At 43.1% G+C, this 17,874-nt stretch overlaps 1 protein-coding gene across 1 annotated transcript in view; it reads right to left on the bottom strand.

The window, feature by feature from the left end:
- The window catches only part of LOC139422066 (CXADR-like membrane protein), a 119,047-nt gene that overhangs the window by 11,832 nt on the left and 89,341 nt on the right, over positions 1-17,874 (bottom strand). The window contains exon 2 of the mRNA XM_071173212.1: positions 4,262-4,419. Coding sequence (XP_071029313.1) covers positions 4,262-4,419 — 158 coding nt within the window. The remainder of the gene's footprint in view (positions 1-4,261; positions 4,420-17,874) is intronic.

Raw genomic sequence — 17,874 nt, 5'->3', positions numbered from 1 at the left:
ATATAAACGCAACATGAAAAGTGTTGGTCCCATGTGTCATGAGCTGAAATAAAACATCCCAGAAATATTCCATATGCACAAAAAGCTTATTTTTCTCAAATTTTGTGCACAAATTAGTTTACATTCCTGTTAGTGAGAATTTCTCCTTTGCCAAGATAATGCATCCACCTGACAGGTGTGGCACATCAAGAAGGTGATTAAACAGCATGATCCTTATACGGTGCACCTCGTGCTGGGGACAATAAAAGGCCACTCTAAAATGTGTAGTTTTGTCACACAACAATGCCACACAATGCCACAGATGTCCCAAGTTTTGAGGGAGAGTGCAATTGGCATGCCGACTGCGGGAATGTCCATCAGAGCTGTTGCCAGATAATTTCATGTTAATTTCTCTACCATAAGCCACCTCCAGGGTCATTTTAGAAAATGTGGCAGTGCGTCCAACTGGCCTCACAACAGCAGACCACATGTAGCGGTTTGTTAATGTCAACGTTGTGAACAGAGTGCCCCATGGTGGCGGTGGGGTTATGCTATGGGTAAGCATAAGCTTCAGGTAAATGAACACAATTGCATTTTAATGATGACAATTTGAATGCACAGAGATAACGTGACGAGATCCTGAGGCCCATTGTCGTGCCATTCATCCGCCGCCATCTCATCATGTTTCAGCATGATAATGCACAGCCCCATGTTGCAAGGCTCTGTACACAATTCCTGGAAGCTGAAAATGTCCCAGTTCTTCTTGGACATTCACCAGACCATTAAGCATGTTTGGGCTGCTCTGGAGCGATGATTACGACAGCGTGTTCCAGTTCCCACCAATATCCAGCAACTTTGCACAGACGTTGAAAAGCAGCGTGTCAACATTCCACAGGCCACATTACAGCTTTCTTCTAAAATGGATTTAATAGTTTTTTTCCCCTCATAAATGTACACACAATACCCCATAATGACAAAGCAAAAACAGGTTTTTAGAAAACTGAAATATCACATTTACATAAGTATTCAGACCCTTTACTCAGTACTTTGTTGAAGTACATTTCGCAGCGATTACAGCCTTGAGTCTTGTTTATGACGCTACAAGCTTGGGACACCTGTATTTGGGGAGTTTCTCCCATTTTTCTCTACAGATCTTCTCAAGCTCTGTCAGGTTGGATGGGGAGCGTCGCTGCACAGCTATTTTCAGGACTCTCCAGAGATGTTCGATCGTGTTCAAGTGCGGGCTCTGGCTGGGCTACTCAAATACATTCAGAGACTTGTCCAGAAGCCTCTCCTGCACTGTTTTGGCTGTGTGCTTAGGGTCGTTGTCCTGTTGGAAGGTGAACCTTCGCCCCAGTCTGAGGTCATGAGTGCTCTGGAGACGGTTTACATCAAGGATCTCTCTGTACTTTGCTCCATTCATCTTTCCGTTGATCCTGACTTGTCTCTCAGTCCCTGCCGCTGAAAAACATCCCCACAGAATTATGCTGCCACCACCATGCTTAATCGTAGGGATGGTGCCAGGTTTCCTCCAGACGTGACGCTTGGCATTCAGGCCAAAGAGTTCAATTTTGGTTTCATCAGACCAGAGAATCTTGTCTCCAAGTGGGCTGTCATGTGCCCTTTACTGAGGAGTGGCTTCTGTCTGCCCACTCTACCATAAAGGCCTGATTGGTGAAGTGCTGCAGAGATGTTTGTCCTTCTGGAAGGTTCTCCCATCTCCACAGAGATACTCTGGAGCTCTGTCAGAGTGACTATTGGATTCTTGGTTACCTCCCTGACCAAGTCCCTTCTCCCCCGATTGCTCAGTTTGGCTGGGAGTCCAGCTCTAGGAAGAGTCTTGGTGGTTCCAAACTTCTTCCATTTAAGAATGATGGAGGCCACTGTGTTCTTGGGACCTTCAATGCTGCAGAAATTCTTTGCTACCCTTTCCCAGATCTATGCCTTGACACAGTCCTGTCGTCTGGGTTTGGCCGGGGTAGGCAGTCATTGTAAATAAGAATTTGTTCTTAAATGACTTGCCTAGTTAAATAAAGGTAAACAAATACAAATAAAAGTAAAAAATGAAATACAAAATAACACAAAATAAATTGTACAAGCAGGCTACACTGTTTGACATGACTATAAGTTAGCTGTAGGTGGCTAGCTAGCAAGCAATGGATAAGAACGTAGCCAGCCAGTATAACTGAATGACTGGGTCGCGTGTCTGGCAACCGAACCAAATGAACGAAAGACCAGCCGGCTTGGGTAGCAACCCAAGATTTGTGTCGGGACTATATCTTGTGGAAGGATGAAATAGTATCAAAATATTTTATTTTATGTTTGTCATCTCTTTACAGCAATAGCCGTTTGCATTCCAAAACGTTTTACCGCGATTGTATTTTTTTATATTGCGATATGCCTGTCTGAATCTCTGCTTTTTCACTGACAGTCGCAACTCAACAATCATCGATTTGGTATTTGCCAGCGCGTGCTGCCCAAATTGCGGGCCTTAACGAGAGTAGGCTATGCAATTTAAAACAATCCACAGCGACCCTCTGTGGCCAAATCATGCTTTCTGTTGTAGTAGCCTATTTTGAGCGACTTTATTTCTGTCTGTATAGACAGGAGTAAGCTAATTAGGCTATGTCATTTTTGGCAATTCAATTTACTTTAGGGAAAGCTTCCCCTAGCCTTATCGACACCCGCCGATGCCTTTTAATGTGGCATAAACACAACCAGTCATGATGTTTTCATCACATAACAAAGTCACTCCTGTAGGCTACTTGCGCACATTCGTCCACTCACAAAATCATTTCAGCATCCAAACCCCAACAGTGCAAGGTGCACCCGCAATTTGATGAATGGAAAGAGACATCCGTTACAAAACACCCACGTGTATTGTAATGGCATTCTGCAATTGTCATTAGGCCTACACTTGTAGCCTGAATTGACACATTCACTGTTGTCCACGTGCGCCTCGGTTCGGTGAGCCGAAAGCCGCTCATCATCTCTCCACAATGACAAAATGTAAATGTTCTACTCCAACCACAAAGCAATTTGGAGCGTGTACCACCTGGCTTCCAGTCAATTCACACATTTTTCATGCGGATGACACGCATTAATGTTACATAATGGTGTAATAGCCTATCGTTTTTTGGGGCATGTTTTATTAATTGTGATAGGCTCACGTTTTACCGGTGTGGCGTACCCCCACTATTTTACCGCCTTACTTTTACCCCTCCTGGTACCCTAGTTAATAAAAATACCCATGAACAAACTGTGTCTACCACAGCATTATCTTAGACCCAAAGACAAAACAAAACATTCCTTCATTACTTGACTATGTAGGGATGTTTCTAAATCAACAAATCAAGACTTCATTTCACAATTTGACCATGTACGGAAATTCAAAAAACCAACAAATGCATATGTTTTCCCCCTACAGCACTTAACGTGTATAACCCCCATTGCAGGTATTACAAATCACCATGGATATCCAAGCAGAGCCTGTAAAGTGGGCGAATGAGATTTTATTTCCGCGGATAAACCGCAAGCCTAGTAAACGATCATTCGCCCAAAGGCAAACTGTAGCAGCACTTTTATTAACCAGCAGGGAGAGAGTGGAAGGAGAAAGTAGGCGGACGAATTGGTCTAACGAGCCTGACAGCACCTTGGAGGCTAGATTGACCAGAGGCCAAATGGAAAGAAAACTATGCCCACCTGCCAATTCCCGGTCATAAAAAAGAGCTGCAGATGGATTCAGTGAAACCAGAATGACAAAAACAAGACAGCCTGCATGCTGAAAGAGGCAGATCTTCGAAGTTGAGAGAAGTGGATGAGAGTTTGATTCAGTCCTTTGGGGGTCCTCCTAGTCATTGAGAAAAGGGGGTCCCTATAGACTAATATTGGCCTCAATGAACTGGAGATAGTGACGCACTGTATCTTATGTCATGAAGTCATATGTTATGTCATCTTATGTCATGCTGTAGTAATGCCCACTGCTCTAGAGCTTCGTGCTCCCTCCTCCCATATACTTTTCTCTTTCCTGTACAAAGGAACACACATATATGCTATAATTTCCTCTGGTTCTATGATACATCTCAATAGTATGGAGTTGCTTTCTGTTCTTGTGTCCTCTCCTACTGATCTGAAGACACAGGGTAGGTGACAGCAATATAGATTCCGAAACCAGGAATGTTCTTTCGCATGTCTAGTTATGGAGGAAAGGACACAAGGGGAGGAAGACACTTTAGTCAATTGAGATGCACCCCAAGTCGTCAGTCAAGTCAGCCACTCTCACCACTCTCTGCTTGGAGCTGGGCTTGAGGAGGAGCCACTCGATGTCCAGCGTGGGGGCGTCGCCTGCCCAGAACTGGTGGTGACAGGGCAGTGTGGCATTGTCCCCGACAACCCTCTTCATCTCTGTCTGGGCACACACCGTCAACACACCCAGCAGAACTGTGTGGGCAGAGAGGAAAATGAGCTTAGAGACACATTACAGACACATACATACACTTGACCACATGACCAAAAGGATGTGGACACCTGCTCGTCAAACATCACATTCCAAAATCATGGGCATTAATATGGAGTTGGTCCCCCCTTTGCTGCTATAACAGCTTCCACTTTTCTGGGAAGGCTTTCCACTAGATGTTGGAACATTGCTGCGGGGACTTGCTTCCATTCAGCCACAAGAGCATTAGTGAGGTCGGGCACTGATATTGGGCAATTAGAACTGGCTCGCAGTCGTTCCAATTCATCCCAAAGTTGTTTGATGGGGTTGAGGTCAGGGCTCTGTGCAGGTCAGTCAAATTCTCACTTTGTGCATGGGGGCATTGTCATGCTGAAACAGGAAAGGGCCTTCCCCAAACTGTTACAAAGTTGGAAGCACAGAATCGTCTAGAATGTCATTGCATTCTGTAGCGTTAACATTTTTCTTCACTGGAACTAAGGGGCTTAGCCAGAAGCAAGAAAAACAGCCCCAGACCATTATGCCTCCTCCACCAAACTTTACAGTTGGTACTGTGCATTGGGGCAGGTAGCGCTCTCCTGGCATCTGCCAAAACCAGATTGTGAAGTCTGATCAATCACTCCAGAGAAGGCATTTCCAATAATCCAGAGTCCAACGGCGGTGAGCTTTACACCAATCCAATCGACTGACGGTTTGCACATGGTGATCTTACGTTTGTGTGCGGCTGCTCAGCCATGGAAACCCATTTCATGAAGCTCCCGACAAACAGATATTGTGCTGACGTTGCTTCCAGAGGCAGTTTGGAACTCGGTAGTGAGGGTTGCATCTGAGAACAGATTCAGCACTCGGTTCCGTTCTGTGAGCTTGTGTGGCCTACCACTTCACAGCTGAGCCGTTGTTGCTCCTAGACATTACCACTTCACAATATTAGCAGTTATAGTTGACCAGGGCAGCTCTAGCAGGGCAGACATTTGACTAACTTACTTGTAGGACAGATTGCATCCTATTATGGTGCTACGTTGAAAGTGACTGAGCTCTTCAGTAAGACCATTCTACTGCCAATGTTGGTCTATGGAGATTGCATGATTGTGTACTCAATTTTATACACCTGTCAGCAACGGGTGTGGCTGAAATAGCCCGAATCCACTAACTTGAAGGGGTGTCAACATACTTTTGTATATATGTACACGCACGCACGCACGCACCAGAGTATTGGGGGTAATAATGAGCCAAAGTAGAATGGACTTCACTGCCTCATACACACAGCATATGGAGAGGTTAGCTTTGTTGTGCTTTGATACAGTGGAATTGAACCTGCATAACTCAATAATAACATTAGCCCACTGAGCTTAAGCCCAGAAATTAGCTGTGATGCTGCTCACACATGTATTCAGGTCTCAGACAGGTTACTCCTCAAAGAAGGATAATCTCAAACAAGCATTGATGGACGAACCACCTCTGCAAGAAAAGCATAATCCATAATAGGTGATCAATGTTCTTTTCACTGTCCTCTCCTTTGTGAAATCTACCTCAACGCTACAGCATGTCTCTATCCAACTAAGGTGTACATCTCTCCATTGAAATACATTGTAAACCTTTTTGCAGCCTGTGTACAAGGCACTCATTCCAGTAAGAGACTAATGGCCAATGCAACACATCTGGGACCTTGGTCTGGATTAACTGTACAATGCATGGATAGGATGGCATTAAAATGGCATCAGGGGGGATTTACACTGAGATCAGTCTCACTCTCATCACAATGGATGGCAGAAAATAAGCGATGAGGAAAGAACAGAAATGTCCCTGAGCGGCTGATTTTCTGTTGAGCTTCTGTCTTCGTCCCAAATGGCATTATATTACCTATGTAGTGCACTAGTCACAAGTAGTGCACTATTTAGGGAATAGGTGTAGCGGTTTTCTTCCGATGAAGGAGAGGAGGACCAAAATGCAGCGTGGTTAGTGTTCAACATCGTTAATATAGACGATAAACGATAACACTACAAAATACAAAACAACAAATGTGAAAACCGAAACAGTCCTATCTGGTGCAGACACAAAGACAGAAGGCAATCACCCACAAAATACACAAAGAACATGGCTGCCTACATATGGTTCCCAATCAGAGACAACGATAAGCACCTGCCTCTAATTGAGAACCAATCTAGGCAACCATAGACTTACATAAACACCTAGAAAGGAAACACCCCATAAACATACAAAAACCCTAGACCAGACAAAACACATAAATCCCCCATGTCACACCCTGACCTAACCAAAATAATAAAGATAACTAAGACCAGGGCGTGACAATAGGGTGTCATTTGGGACGCACTCTATCCCAATTGAATGCAAATAAAGCAAATCACTTCAACTCAAAGAGACAGGTGAGACCACAAAAAAGTGTCTGTCAACAGCCAATTTGTCTCTGTGGCACATTAGGCCATATACAGTACTTGAGATGCTTCAGTGTTGAGAGAATAATTATATTTTCATTAGGTTTTTTGTGAGAACTTGTTAGAATTATTTATGATTTTTTTGCCATGCCAATAAAGCATTTTGAATTTAGAACATTATTCAGTGTAATGTCAGTCACAGACTGATTATGAAAAAATAACTCAAGTATAATGGTGAGAGAGCATGGGGTAAGTTTCGAAACAGCAATGCTCTGTATGGGGAGTAATATTATACATTTCATACTGACGTCACATGAGTATTATACACTGAGTGTAAAAAACATTATGACACTTTCCTAATATCGAGTTGCCCCCCCCCCCCCCCTCCAATGCTTCCCAAAGTTGTGTCAAGTTAGCTGGAGGTCCTTTAGGTGGTGGACCATTTTTTGATTCACACAGGAAACTGTTGAGCCTAAAAAAAAAACAGCAGCGTTGCAGTTCTTGACACAAGCCGGAGTGCCTGGCACCTACTACCATGCCCCGTTCAAAGGCACTTAAATATCTTGTTTTGACCATTCACCCTCTGGTACACATACACAATCCAATCACCTGGTCAGTCTGTCATGGAAAGAGCCGGTGTTCTTAATATTTTGTACAACCATCAAAAACTATTTTCAGTGCCTGGTCGAGATTTTTGTTGTTGTTGTTGACAAAAGTCCATAATTTCATGCTTGATTCCGGGAACGCTAAAGCCATATCACCTCTGCATATCGCCCACTCTCACATATCCTCATATATCCACATGGCTGACCAAGTCTAGGGCTTCCATGACACTAGCATAAAAGCTAATTAGAGAGCGCTAACCGATTAGCCCAACCCTCTTCCCCCCATACATGACATGATGGTGGCAATTAAGATACAGTATGTAATTAGAAGGAGCTGGAGAGAAGACAACAAGATCATTTGTAATGATTACTCAATATGGGCCTAATTAGATTAAATTGAGTGCCACTCAGAAGCTCGGGGGGTGACAAGCAGGTGTGAACAGGACCCCTTTGTGAAAGTAATGTATTTGCTCACAAGCCACTGAAAGAGATGCTAAGTCAAGTCAGGCTAGGGCTCTGTACTCAATAAAGACCATAGCTAACAGGCTAACTGGCCTCCTGCTTTTAGAAAATGGTGGAAAGTCAATGTCCAATATCCAGTAGAAGTAATTTCTCTAGCCAACCTGGCAACAGATACTTCCTGAATATAATAACAAGATGGCTGCCGCTAAAGGTGTTGGGTCCCTACTCCCCACTCGTTCCTGTTTTAGCACTGTGTTTCTCATAGCTATTGATCTTTGTTTAGTTAAGTAAGCTTACTCCACAGATAGGTTTCTTCACAACGTTGTCAAGTAGGGGGGTCACGTGTCTTTGCAAAGCAGAAACGTGACATCCGTAACATTTGCACTTGCCGATGCCGTGTTAGGAGTTGGCAGGGGAGGACCTGAGAGCTCAGCAGGGACCTAGCAAGACGCTCTCTCTCTCTCTCTATATATATATATATATATATATATATATATATTTTTTTCTCTCTATTTTTTTATGATTAAATGAAATATACTATCACATTACACTCCCTTATAACGTTCTTTAAACATTCTCGGAACGTTTTCTGGCTTGAGTGTCATTCAGATACATGGTCGTCAGTGGAAGAAAGAAACATGACAGAGAAGGTTAAAGGATAGGTAGCATAAATGTAATCACATGTAACATATGGATTTGCATTATTATACACATCAAAAGTCCCAATGCAAAGTTACACTTCACTTTTACATTTTTCGAGTTATTACACATAAATGATCAGAATTCCGAAGAATGCCGTTGTTGCTATCAACACCTAGGCTAGCTTACAGGTACATTAAAGTAAACCAAAGTTTAGCCTACTCACAGAGAACATGCCGAAAAGACAAAACAAAAAGGAGAACAGATGAGGTACTGTACGATTAGAGCAAGCAAGTTTGATTTTATTTTTCGTGTTGAGCCCACTGCAAGAAGGCACTAGATCCTACCATGCAAACGGGTTCCCACTAGATAACACATCCGTGAAGAGCATTAGGATGCGGCATGGCTGCATGTGCCACTTCTGCTCCTTGTTTACATCACACTCCCACGTGAGTGGTTGATTTTATCTCAACAACGCTAACACTTCTGGAATGTAATCACATGCTAGCACGGCAAGAGGCTAACGTTGCGCGAGCTACCGAGCAAGCATACAAACTTGGTAGCACAGAGTAGATTCTCCATATGATGTTGAGAAATAGTGCATTGTGGGGAAGATATCCGGAAATAAGTAAATAAATAAAGTATGTAATAACCCAAAAACATGACTGTTTGTACTTATAGGTAACCAGATCGTGATTACAACTAAGTTACTGTGTCTTTGACCACACTGTGTTCTTACTTATGTTTCATAGATGTTTCATAGAAGAGATGCAAAGTGGAAAGATAGACCGAGAGAGGATCCGAGAGGAGATTTTAGCTTACCAGAAACTTATCAGCAGCACCACAGTATGCATATGCTGACCGTGTATAGGGTAAAATGACCATGGGGCTATGGATAAAAGCCTAAATGTTAAATTGTTTGTCCTTTGGACTGTGATCATTCGTATTAGAGGGTGACCGATTAATTGGCATGGCCGATCAATTAGGGCCGATTTCAAGTTTTCATAACAATCGGTAATCGTCATTTTTGGATGCCGATTATGGCCGATTACATTGCACTTCATGAGGAGACTGCGTGGCAGGCTGACCACCTGTTACCTTGGCTCCTTGCTGCACTCGCGTAAGTTGCTAGCTAGCATTAAACTTATCTTATAAAAAACAATCAATCTTAACATAATCACTAGTTAACTACACATCGTTGATGATATTACTAGTTTATCTAGCTTGTCCTGCGTTGCATATAATCAATGCGATGCCTGTTAATTTATCATCGAATCACAGCCTACTTCGCCAAACGGGTGATGATTTAACAAGCGCATTCGCAAAAAAAGCACTGTCATTGCATCAATGTGTACCTCACCATAAACATCAATGCCTTTCTTAAAATCAATACACAAGTACATTTTTTTTTAAACCTGCATATTTAGTTAATATTGCCTGCTAACATGATTTTATTTTAACTAGGGAAATTGTGTCACTTCCCTTGCGTTCTGTGTAAGCAGAGTCAGCGTATATGCAGCAGTTTGGGCCGCCTGGCTCGTTGCGAACTGTGTGAAGACCATTTCTTACTAACAAAGACCGTAATTAATTTGCCAGAATTTTACATAATTATGACATAACATTGAAGGTTGTGCAATGTAACAGTAATATTTAGACTTAGGGATGCCACCCATTCGATAAAATACGAAACGGTTCCGTATTTCACTGAAAGAATAAACGTTTGTTTTCAAAATGATAGTTTCCGGATTTGACCATATTAATGACCTAAGGCTCGTGTATTTCTGTGGGTTTATTATATTATAATCAAGTCTGTGATTTGATATTTGATAGAGGAGTCTGACTGAGCGGCGGTAGCCTGCTGCAGGCTCATAAGCATTCATTCAAACAGCACTTTCCTGCGTTTGCCAGCAGCTCTTCGCAATGCTTGCTTCACAGCGCTGGTTATGACTTCAAGCCTATCAACTCCCGAGATTAGGCTGGCAATACTATAGTGCCTATAAGAACATCCAATAGTCAAAGGTATATGAAATACAAATGGTATAGAGAGTAATAGTCCTATAATTCCTATAATAACTACAACCTAAAACTTCTTAACTGGGACTCATGTTAAAAGGAACCACCAGCTTTCATATGTTCTTATATTCTGAGCAAGGACCTTAAACGTTAGCTTTTTTGCATGGCACATATTGCACTTTCTTCTCCAACACTGTGTTTTTGCATTATTTAAACCAAATTGAACATGTTTCATTATTTATTTGAGACTAAATTAATTTTCTTGATGTATTATATTAAGTTAATATAAAAGTGTTCATTCAGTATTGTTGTAATTCTCATTACAAATATATATATAAAAATCGTCCGATTAATAGGTATGGGCTTTTTTGGTCCTCCAATAATCGGTATCGGCGTTGAAATATCATAATCGGTCGACCTCTAATCCGTATGGTCTATGATGTTCTGGCCTGGGCTGTTAGTATTGTTTCCCAGTCTGGATGAGGACAGTACAAAAATAAATATAAAAAAAAGGAGTGTGTGTGTGCAGTATACGTGTCTGCACACATGTGTATGGGAGTTTGTGTGTGTTTGTTTGTGTCTGCGATTATTAACAAGCCACTTCACTGAGTGAGAGCTCAAAGCAGAGCATCAGAGAGAGAGACAGAGATAAAGGAGCTGGTTCCTCTGAAGATGCCCTAAGGGGAGTCGTGCTCCAGTAAATTCCCTCCTCCCCACAGCCTCCTTCCAGTCTTATTATAGGAGCACATAGGACCCAGTGGGACACATCGAGCCCCGTACCCTTCAAACTGTCCAAAGTCACGCTGCCTGTCTGACTAGCCTTCCCGCACATCCGAGTCAGCACATCGCCCGTGCTCCCATGCTCTGCCACAGAGAAATGCTCAGATCTGAGGAAAAAAACACAGCGACTTCAAAGAGAAAACTAAAAGAGAAAAGGGCCTAATTTACGGCTGTAAACTCAGATTATAATTATTATTTATGTTCGCCCCATCATTTGGGGTGAAGAATCCTCAGAATGCATCAGTGGGCCCAAAACATGAGGGGTTGAACATCGACTAACTGACTGATGACTAACTGACTGTGTGAGCTGCACGCTGATACAGTTGAAGTCGGAAGTTTACATAGACATCAGCCAAATACATTTAAACTCAGTTTTTCACAATTCCTGACATTTAATCCTAGTAAAAATTCCCTATTTTAGGTCAGTTATTTTAAGAATGTGAAATGTCAGAATAATAGTAGAGAGAAAGATTTATTTCAGCTTTGATTTCTTTCATCACATTCCCAGTGCATCAGAAGTTTACACACACTCAATTAGTATTTGGTAGCATTGCCTTCAAATTGTTTAACTTGGGTCAAACGTTTCAGGTAGCCTTCCACAAGCTTCCCACAATAAGTTGGGTGAATTTTGGCCCATTCCTCCTGACAGAGCTGGTGTAACTGAGTCAGGTTTGTAGGCCTCCTTGCTCGCACACGCTTTTTCAGTTCTGCCCACACATTTTCTATAGGATTGAGGTCAGGGCTATGTGATGGCCACTCCAATACCTTGACTTTGTTGTCCTTAAGCCATTTTGCCACAACTTTGGAAGTATGCTTGGGGTCATTGTCCATTTGGAAGACCCATTTGCGACCAAGCTTTAACTTCCTGACTGATGTCTTGAGAAGTTGCTTCAATATATCCACATAATTGTGCATCAGCCCCTCCTGCAGCAAAGCACCCCCACAACTTGATGCTGCCACCCCTGTGCTTCACAGTTGGGATGGTGTTCTTCGGCATGCAAACCTCCCCCTTTTTCCTCCAAACATAACGATGGTCATTATGGCCAACAGTTCTATTTTTATTTCATCAGACCAGAGGACATTTCTCCAAAAAGTACGATCTTTGTTACCATGCAGTTGCAAACCGTAGTCTGGCTTTATGGCGGTTTTGGAGCAGTGGCTTCTTCCTTGCCGAGTGGCCTTTCAGGTTTTGTCGATATAGGACTTGTTTTACTGTGGATATAGACACTTTTGTACCTGTTTCCTCCAGCATCTTCACAAGGTCCTTTGCTGTTGTTCTGGGATTGATTTGCACTTTTCGAACCAAAGTACGTTCATGTCGAGGAGACAGAATGCGTTTCCTTCCTGAGCGGTATGATGGCTGCGTGGTCCCATGGTGTTTATATTTATTGCGTATTATTGTTTGTACAGATGAACGTGGTACCTTCAGGCATTTGGAAATTGCTCCCAAGGGTGAACCAGACTTGTGAAGGTCAACAATTTTTTTCTGAGGTCTTGGCTGATTTCTTTTGATTTTCTCATGATGTCAAGCAAAGAGGCACTGAGTTTGAAGGTAGGCCTTGCAATACATCCACAGGTACACCTCCAATTGACTTAAATTATGTCAATTAGGCTATCAGAAGCTTCTAAAGCCATGACAATTTATTTTCTGGAATTTTCCAAGCTGTTTAAAGGCACTCTCAACTTAGTGTATGTAAACTTCTGACCTACTGGAATTGTGATACAGTGAATTATAAGTGAAATAATCTGTCTGTAAACAATTGTTGGAAAAATTACTTGTCATGCACCAAGTAGATGTCCTAACCGACTTGCCAAAACTATAGTTTGTTAACAAGAAATTTGTGGAGTGGTTGAAAAATGAGTTTGAATGACTCCAACCTAAGTGTATGTAAACTTACGACTTCAACTGTATATCTTCCAAGCCTTAAATTCAATGTGATAGACGCTATCCCAAAGGTATATGTATAGTAGTATAGTAGTAGTCTCAGTGAAGGGCAATGAATAACAATGAATAACTGACAAGAAGAAGAGTTTGTTGCTTTGTGCTTTGTGTTAGTAGTGAGTCTGCATGTAAATGCTGTGGCATGTGCCGTATCTGCATAATGAAACACACAACCTGCCTGAGAGTGGCTATATCAATCACACACCCACCCCATTGGTAAAGCCGTTCACACAGCTTCTAGGCTCTTGTCAAATACAGCACTCATTACACTTTAAGGGCTTAGTGTTACATACAGTATGAGTGACTAGTGCCTCTCGTCGCGGTTTCGGGCCAGCCCAAGGGGACGGCCTTGGTGAATAGAGAGCCAAGGCCCAGCCCCACTGCTACCTGCCGGTGAGACGCCTTATTTCTTCCCCTCGCTTGACAGGTCAGCCTGCTGTTAAAAAACACTGAGGGTTGGTGTTGCATTACACCAAGTACCCTGCAACATAGCGATAAATAGTTATTTAGTCTCCAGCCAGATTTGAAGCCGCTTGGACCTCGCGGAGTTTCCGTCTGCGGGGTGATGGGTACAATACTCACCTATGCCAATAGGTATGCAGCGCCTACTGTAGAGTGTGAACCACAGCATTTAACCATAGAAAGAGGACTGGGAATATGGCTGAATATAAACAGTGTAGTTATTCCCTCCACAAGGCAATCCAACAAGCAAAATGTCGATATAGGGACAAAGTGGAGTCGCAATTCAGACACACGGCTCAGACACAAGACGTATGTGGCAGGGTCTACAGGAAATCAAGGACTACAAAAAGAAAACCAGCCACATTACGTCTCGCGTCCAGCCAAACTAAACACCTTCTTTGCCCGCTTTGAGGATAATAGTGTCACCGTCGAGGCCAGCTAACAAGGACTGCAGCCACCCCTCTCCTTCTCATTGGCTGAAATGAGGAAGACATTTAAACATGTTAACCCTCGCAAGGCTGCTGGCCAAGACGGAATTCCTAGCTGCGTCCTCAGAGCATGCGCAGACCAGCTGGCTGGTGTGTTTACGGACATATTCACATATTCACATCGCTCCCTATCCCAGTGTGCTGTCCCCACATGCTTCAAGACGGCCACCATTATTCCTGTACCCAGAAGGCATAGATAACTAAATTACTACAGCCCCAGAGCACTCACTTCTGTCATCATGAAGTGCTTTGAGAGACTAGTCAATGATCATATCACCTTCACCTTACCTGCCACCGTAGACCCACTTAAGTTGGCATACCACCCCAACAGGTCCACAGACGATGCAATTGCCATTAAACTGCACACTGCCCTATCCCATCTGGACAAGAGGAATTCCAATGTAAGAATGCTGTTCATTGACTACAGGTCAGCATTCAACACCATAGAACCCTCCAAGCTCATCATTAAGCTAGAGGCCCTGGGTCTCAACCCTGCCCTGTGCAATTGGGTCCTGGACTTGAAGGGCCGCCCCCAGGTGGTGAAGGTAGGAAACAACATCTCCACTTCGCTGATCCTCAACACTGGGGCCCTAGTGTGTGCTCACAGCCTTCTGTACTTCCTCTTCACCCATGACTGCGTGGCCATGGACGCCTCCAACTCAATCATCAAGTTTGCAGATGACACAACAGTAGTGGGCTTGATTACCAACAACGATGAGACAGCCTACAGGGAGGAAGTGAGGGCACTCGGAGTGTGGTGTCAGGAAAACAACCTCTCACTCAACGTCAACAAAACAAAGGAAATGATCATGGACTTCAGGAAACAGTAGAAGGAGCACCCCCTATCCACATCGAAGGGACAGTAGCGGAGAAGGTGTAAAGTTTTAAGTTCCTTGGCATACACATCACAGACAAACTGAAATTGTCCACCCCCACAGACAGTGTGGTGAAGAAGGCGCAACAGCTCCTCCTCAACCTCAGGACAAACTTTTACAGATGCAGAATCGAGAGCATCCTGTCGGGCTGTATCACCGCCCTCAACCGCAAGGCTCTCCAGAGGGTGGTGCGGTCTGCACAACGCATCACCATCAATGCAAATTACCTGCCCTCCAAGACACCTACAGCACCTGATGTCACAGGAAGGTAAAAAAGATCCTCAAGGACAACAACCACCCGAGCCACCGCCTGTTCACCCCGCTACCATCCAGAAGACGACGTCAGTACAGGTGCATCAAAGCTGGGAGACTGAAAAACAGCTTCTATCTCAAGGCCATCCGAAGGCTAAACAGGAATCACTAACTCAGAGAGGCTGTTGCCTACATAGAGACCCATATCACTGACCACTTTAAACAATGGCACTTTAAAAATGTTAACATATCTTACATTACTCATCTCATATGTATATACTGCACCTTATACCATCTATTGCACAATGCCTATGCCACTCGGACATCACTCATCCATATATTTATATGTACATATTCTTATTCCATCCTTTTAGATTTGTGTGTATTAGGTACTTGTTGGGGAATTGTTAGATTACTTGTCAGATATTACTGCACTGTCAGAACTAGAAGCACAAGCATTTCGCTACACTCACATTAACATCTGCTAGCCATGTGTATGTGACCAATAACATTTGATATGAACTTCAGGCCCATTCTTAACAGTTTTTAGGGGCCATGGGGGAAGTGTGGCGAGTCACAAATAAGAAATGAACATCTTTAAACATTGAAAGATCAGCGCATAATGTGGCAAAGCACTTTAGCTTGTCACATCAAATCACAGCATGTCAAGCATGTGACCTTTTTCCTGTCGTTCCTTTTTTTTGCCGACAATCTAAATGTTTGATTGTGCCACCAGCTCTAAGTGAATAGGCCTAAAGGAGAGAGGAGAGGTGGATGTGAGGGGAGTAGCATCTGGATGATTCCCATTTTGTGCTCAACTTCCACAAACACAACACTCGTCTGTTGGAGTTTTGTATAAAAAAAAATCACATCAAGGCAAGGAGATGTTAAACGAACTGACAGACTAAAGTGACATACAAAACATAACATCCGCCATCGTCAGACTTGAACTTTTTTTTGTTTGGAGATCATGGCTCTGGTTGCTCCTTCTGTTACCTCATTCATCTACGAGGGGGTCAATTATTGTAAGTGCTCCTGTAATTACTCAGCTGTCTCCATTCCATATGCGGTGCTAGCCCTCTACAGAAGTATCTGGCCTGCTGAGTTGAGGTTATCAATATTTCCTGCCTATTAACCCCCTAACATGGCCATTAAAATCTGTCAATTTAAGCTGGAGATATAGTTTTTATCTGCGGTGAAAGGTGACAGAGCTAGAGCAGTGTTTGTCAGACCATGAGACATCCCGAAGATCAGTATTTTAACAAAATCATCTATAGCATCCGAACAGTTTGGGCTACATACTAATATGACTCTTACTCTTACGAGTGTTTTGCTCTAGGACACCCACAGGCCTCACAAGACCCGTCTGAAGGTCCCCCTTCACTAGCGAAAATTGTTAATGGAAGTACAGTGCCTTGCGAAAGTATTCGGCCCCCTTGAACTTTGCGACCTTTTGACACATTTCAGACTTCAAACATAAAGATATAAAACTGTATTTTTTTGTGAAGAATCAACAACAAGTGGGACACAATCATGAAGTGGAACGACATTTATTGGATATTTCAAACTTTTTTAACAAATCAAAAACTGAAAAATTGGGCGTGCAAAATTATTCAGCCCCCTTAAGTTAATACTTTGTAGCGCCACCTTTTGCTGCGATTACAGCTGTAAGTCGCTTGGGGTATGTCTCTATCAGTTTTGCACATCGAGAGACTGACATTTTTTCCCATTCCTCCTTGCAAAACAGCTCGAGCTCAGTGAGGTTGGATGGAGAGCATTTGTGAACAGCAGTTTTCAGTTCTTTCCACATATTCTCGATTGGATTCAGGTCTGGACTTTGACTTAGCCATTCTAACACCTGGATATGTTTATTTTTGAACCATTCCATTGTAGATTTTGCTTTATGTTTTGGATCATTGTCTTGTTGGAAGACAAATCTCCGTCCCAGTCTCAGGTCTTTTGCAGACTCCATCAGGTTTTCTTCCAGAATGGTCCTGTATTTGGCTCCATCCATCTTCCCACCAATTTTAACCATCTTCCCTGTCCCTGCTGAAGAAAAGCAGACCCAAACCATGATGCTGCCACCACCATGTTTGACAGTGGGGATGGTGTGTTCAGGGTGATGAGCTGTGTTGCTTTTACGCCAAACATAACGTTTTGCATTGTTGCCAAAAAGTTCAATTTTGGTTTCATCTGACCAGAGCACCTTCTTCCACATGTTTGGTGTGTCTCCCAGGTGGCTTGTGGCAAACTTTAAACGACACTTTTTATGGATATCTTTAAGAAATGGCTTTCTTCTTGCCACTCTTCCATAAAGGCCAGATTTGTGCAATATACGACTGATATACGACTGTCCTATGGACAGAGTCTCCCACCTCAGCTGTAGATCTCTGCAGTTCATCCAGAGCGATCATGGGTCTCTTGGCTGCATCTCTGATCAGTCTTCTCCTTGTATGAGCTGAAAGTTTAGAGGGACGGCCAAGTCTTGGTAGATTTGCAGTGGTCTGATACTCCTTCCATTTCAATATTAT

This window comes from Oncorhynchus clarkii, chromosome 12 (assembly GCF_045791955.1).
Source record: "Oncorhynchus clarkii lewisi isolate Uvic-CL-2024 chromosome 12, UVic_Ocla_1.0, whole genome shotgun sequence".
In the NCBI taxonomy this organism is placed as follows: Eukaryota; Metazoa; Chordata; class Actinopteri; order Salmoniformes; family Salmonidae; genus Oncorhynchus; species Oncorhynchus clarkii.
The sequence above is the reverse complement of the archived record's forward strand: the minus strand, read 5'-3'. Positions and strand labels throughout refer to the sequence as shown.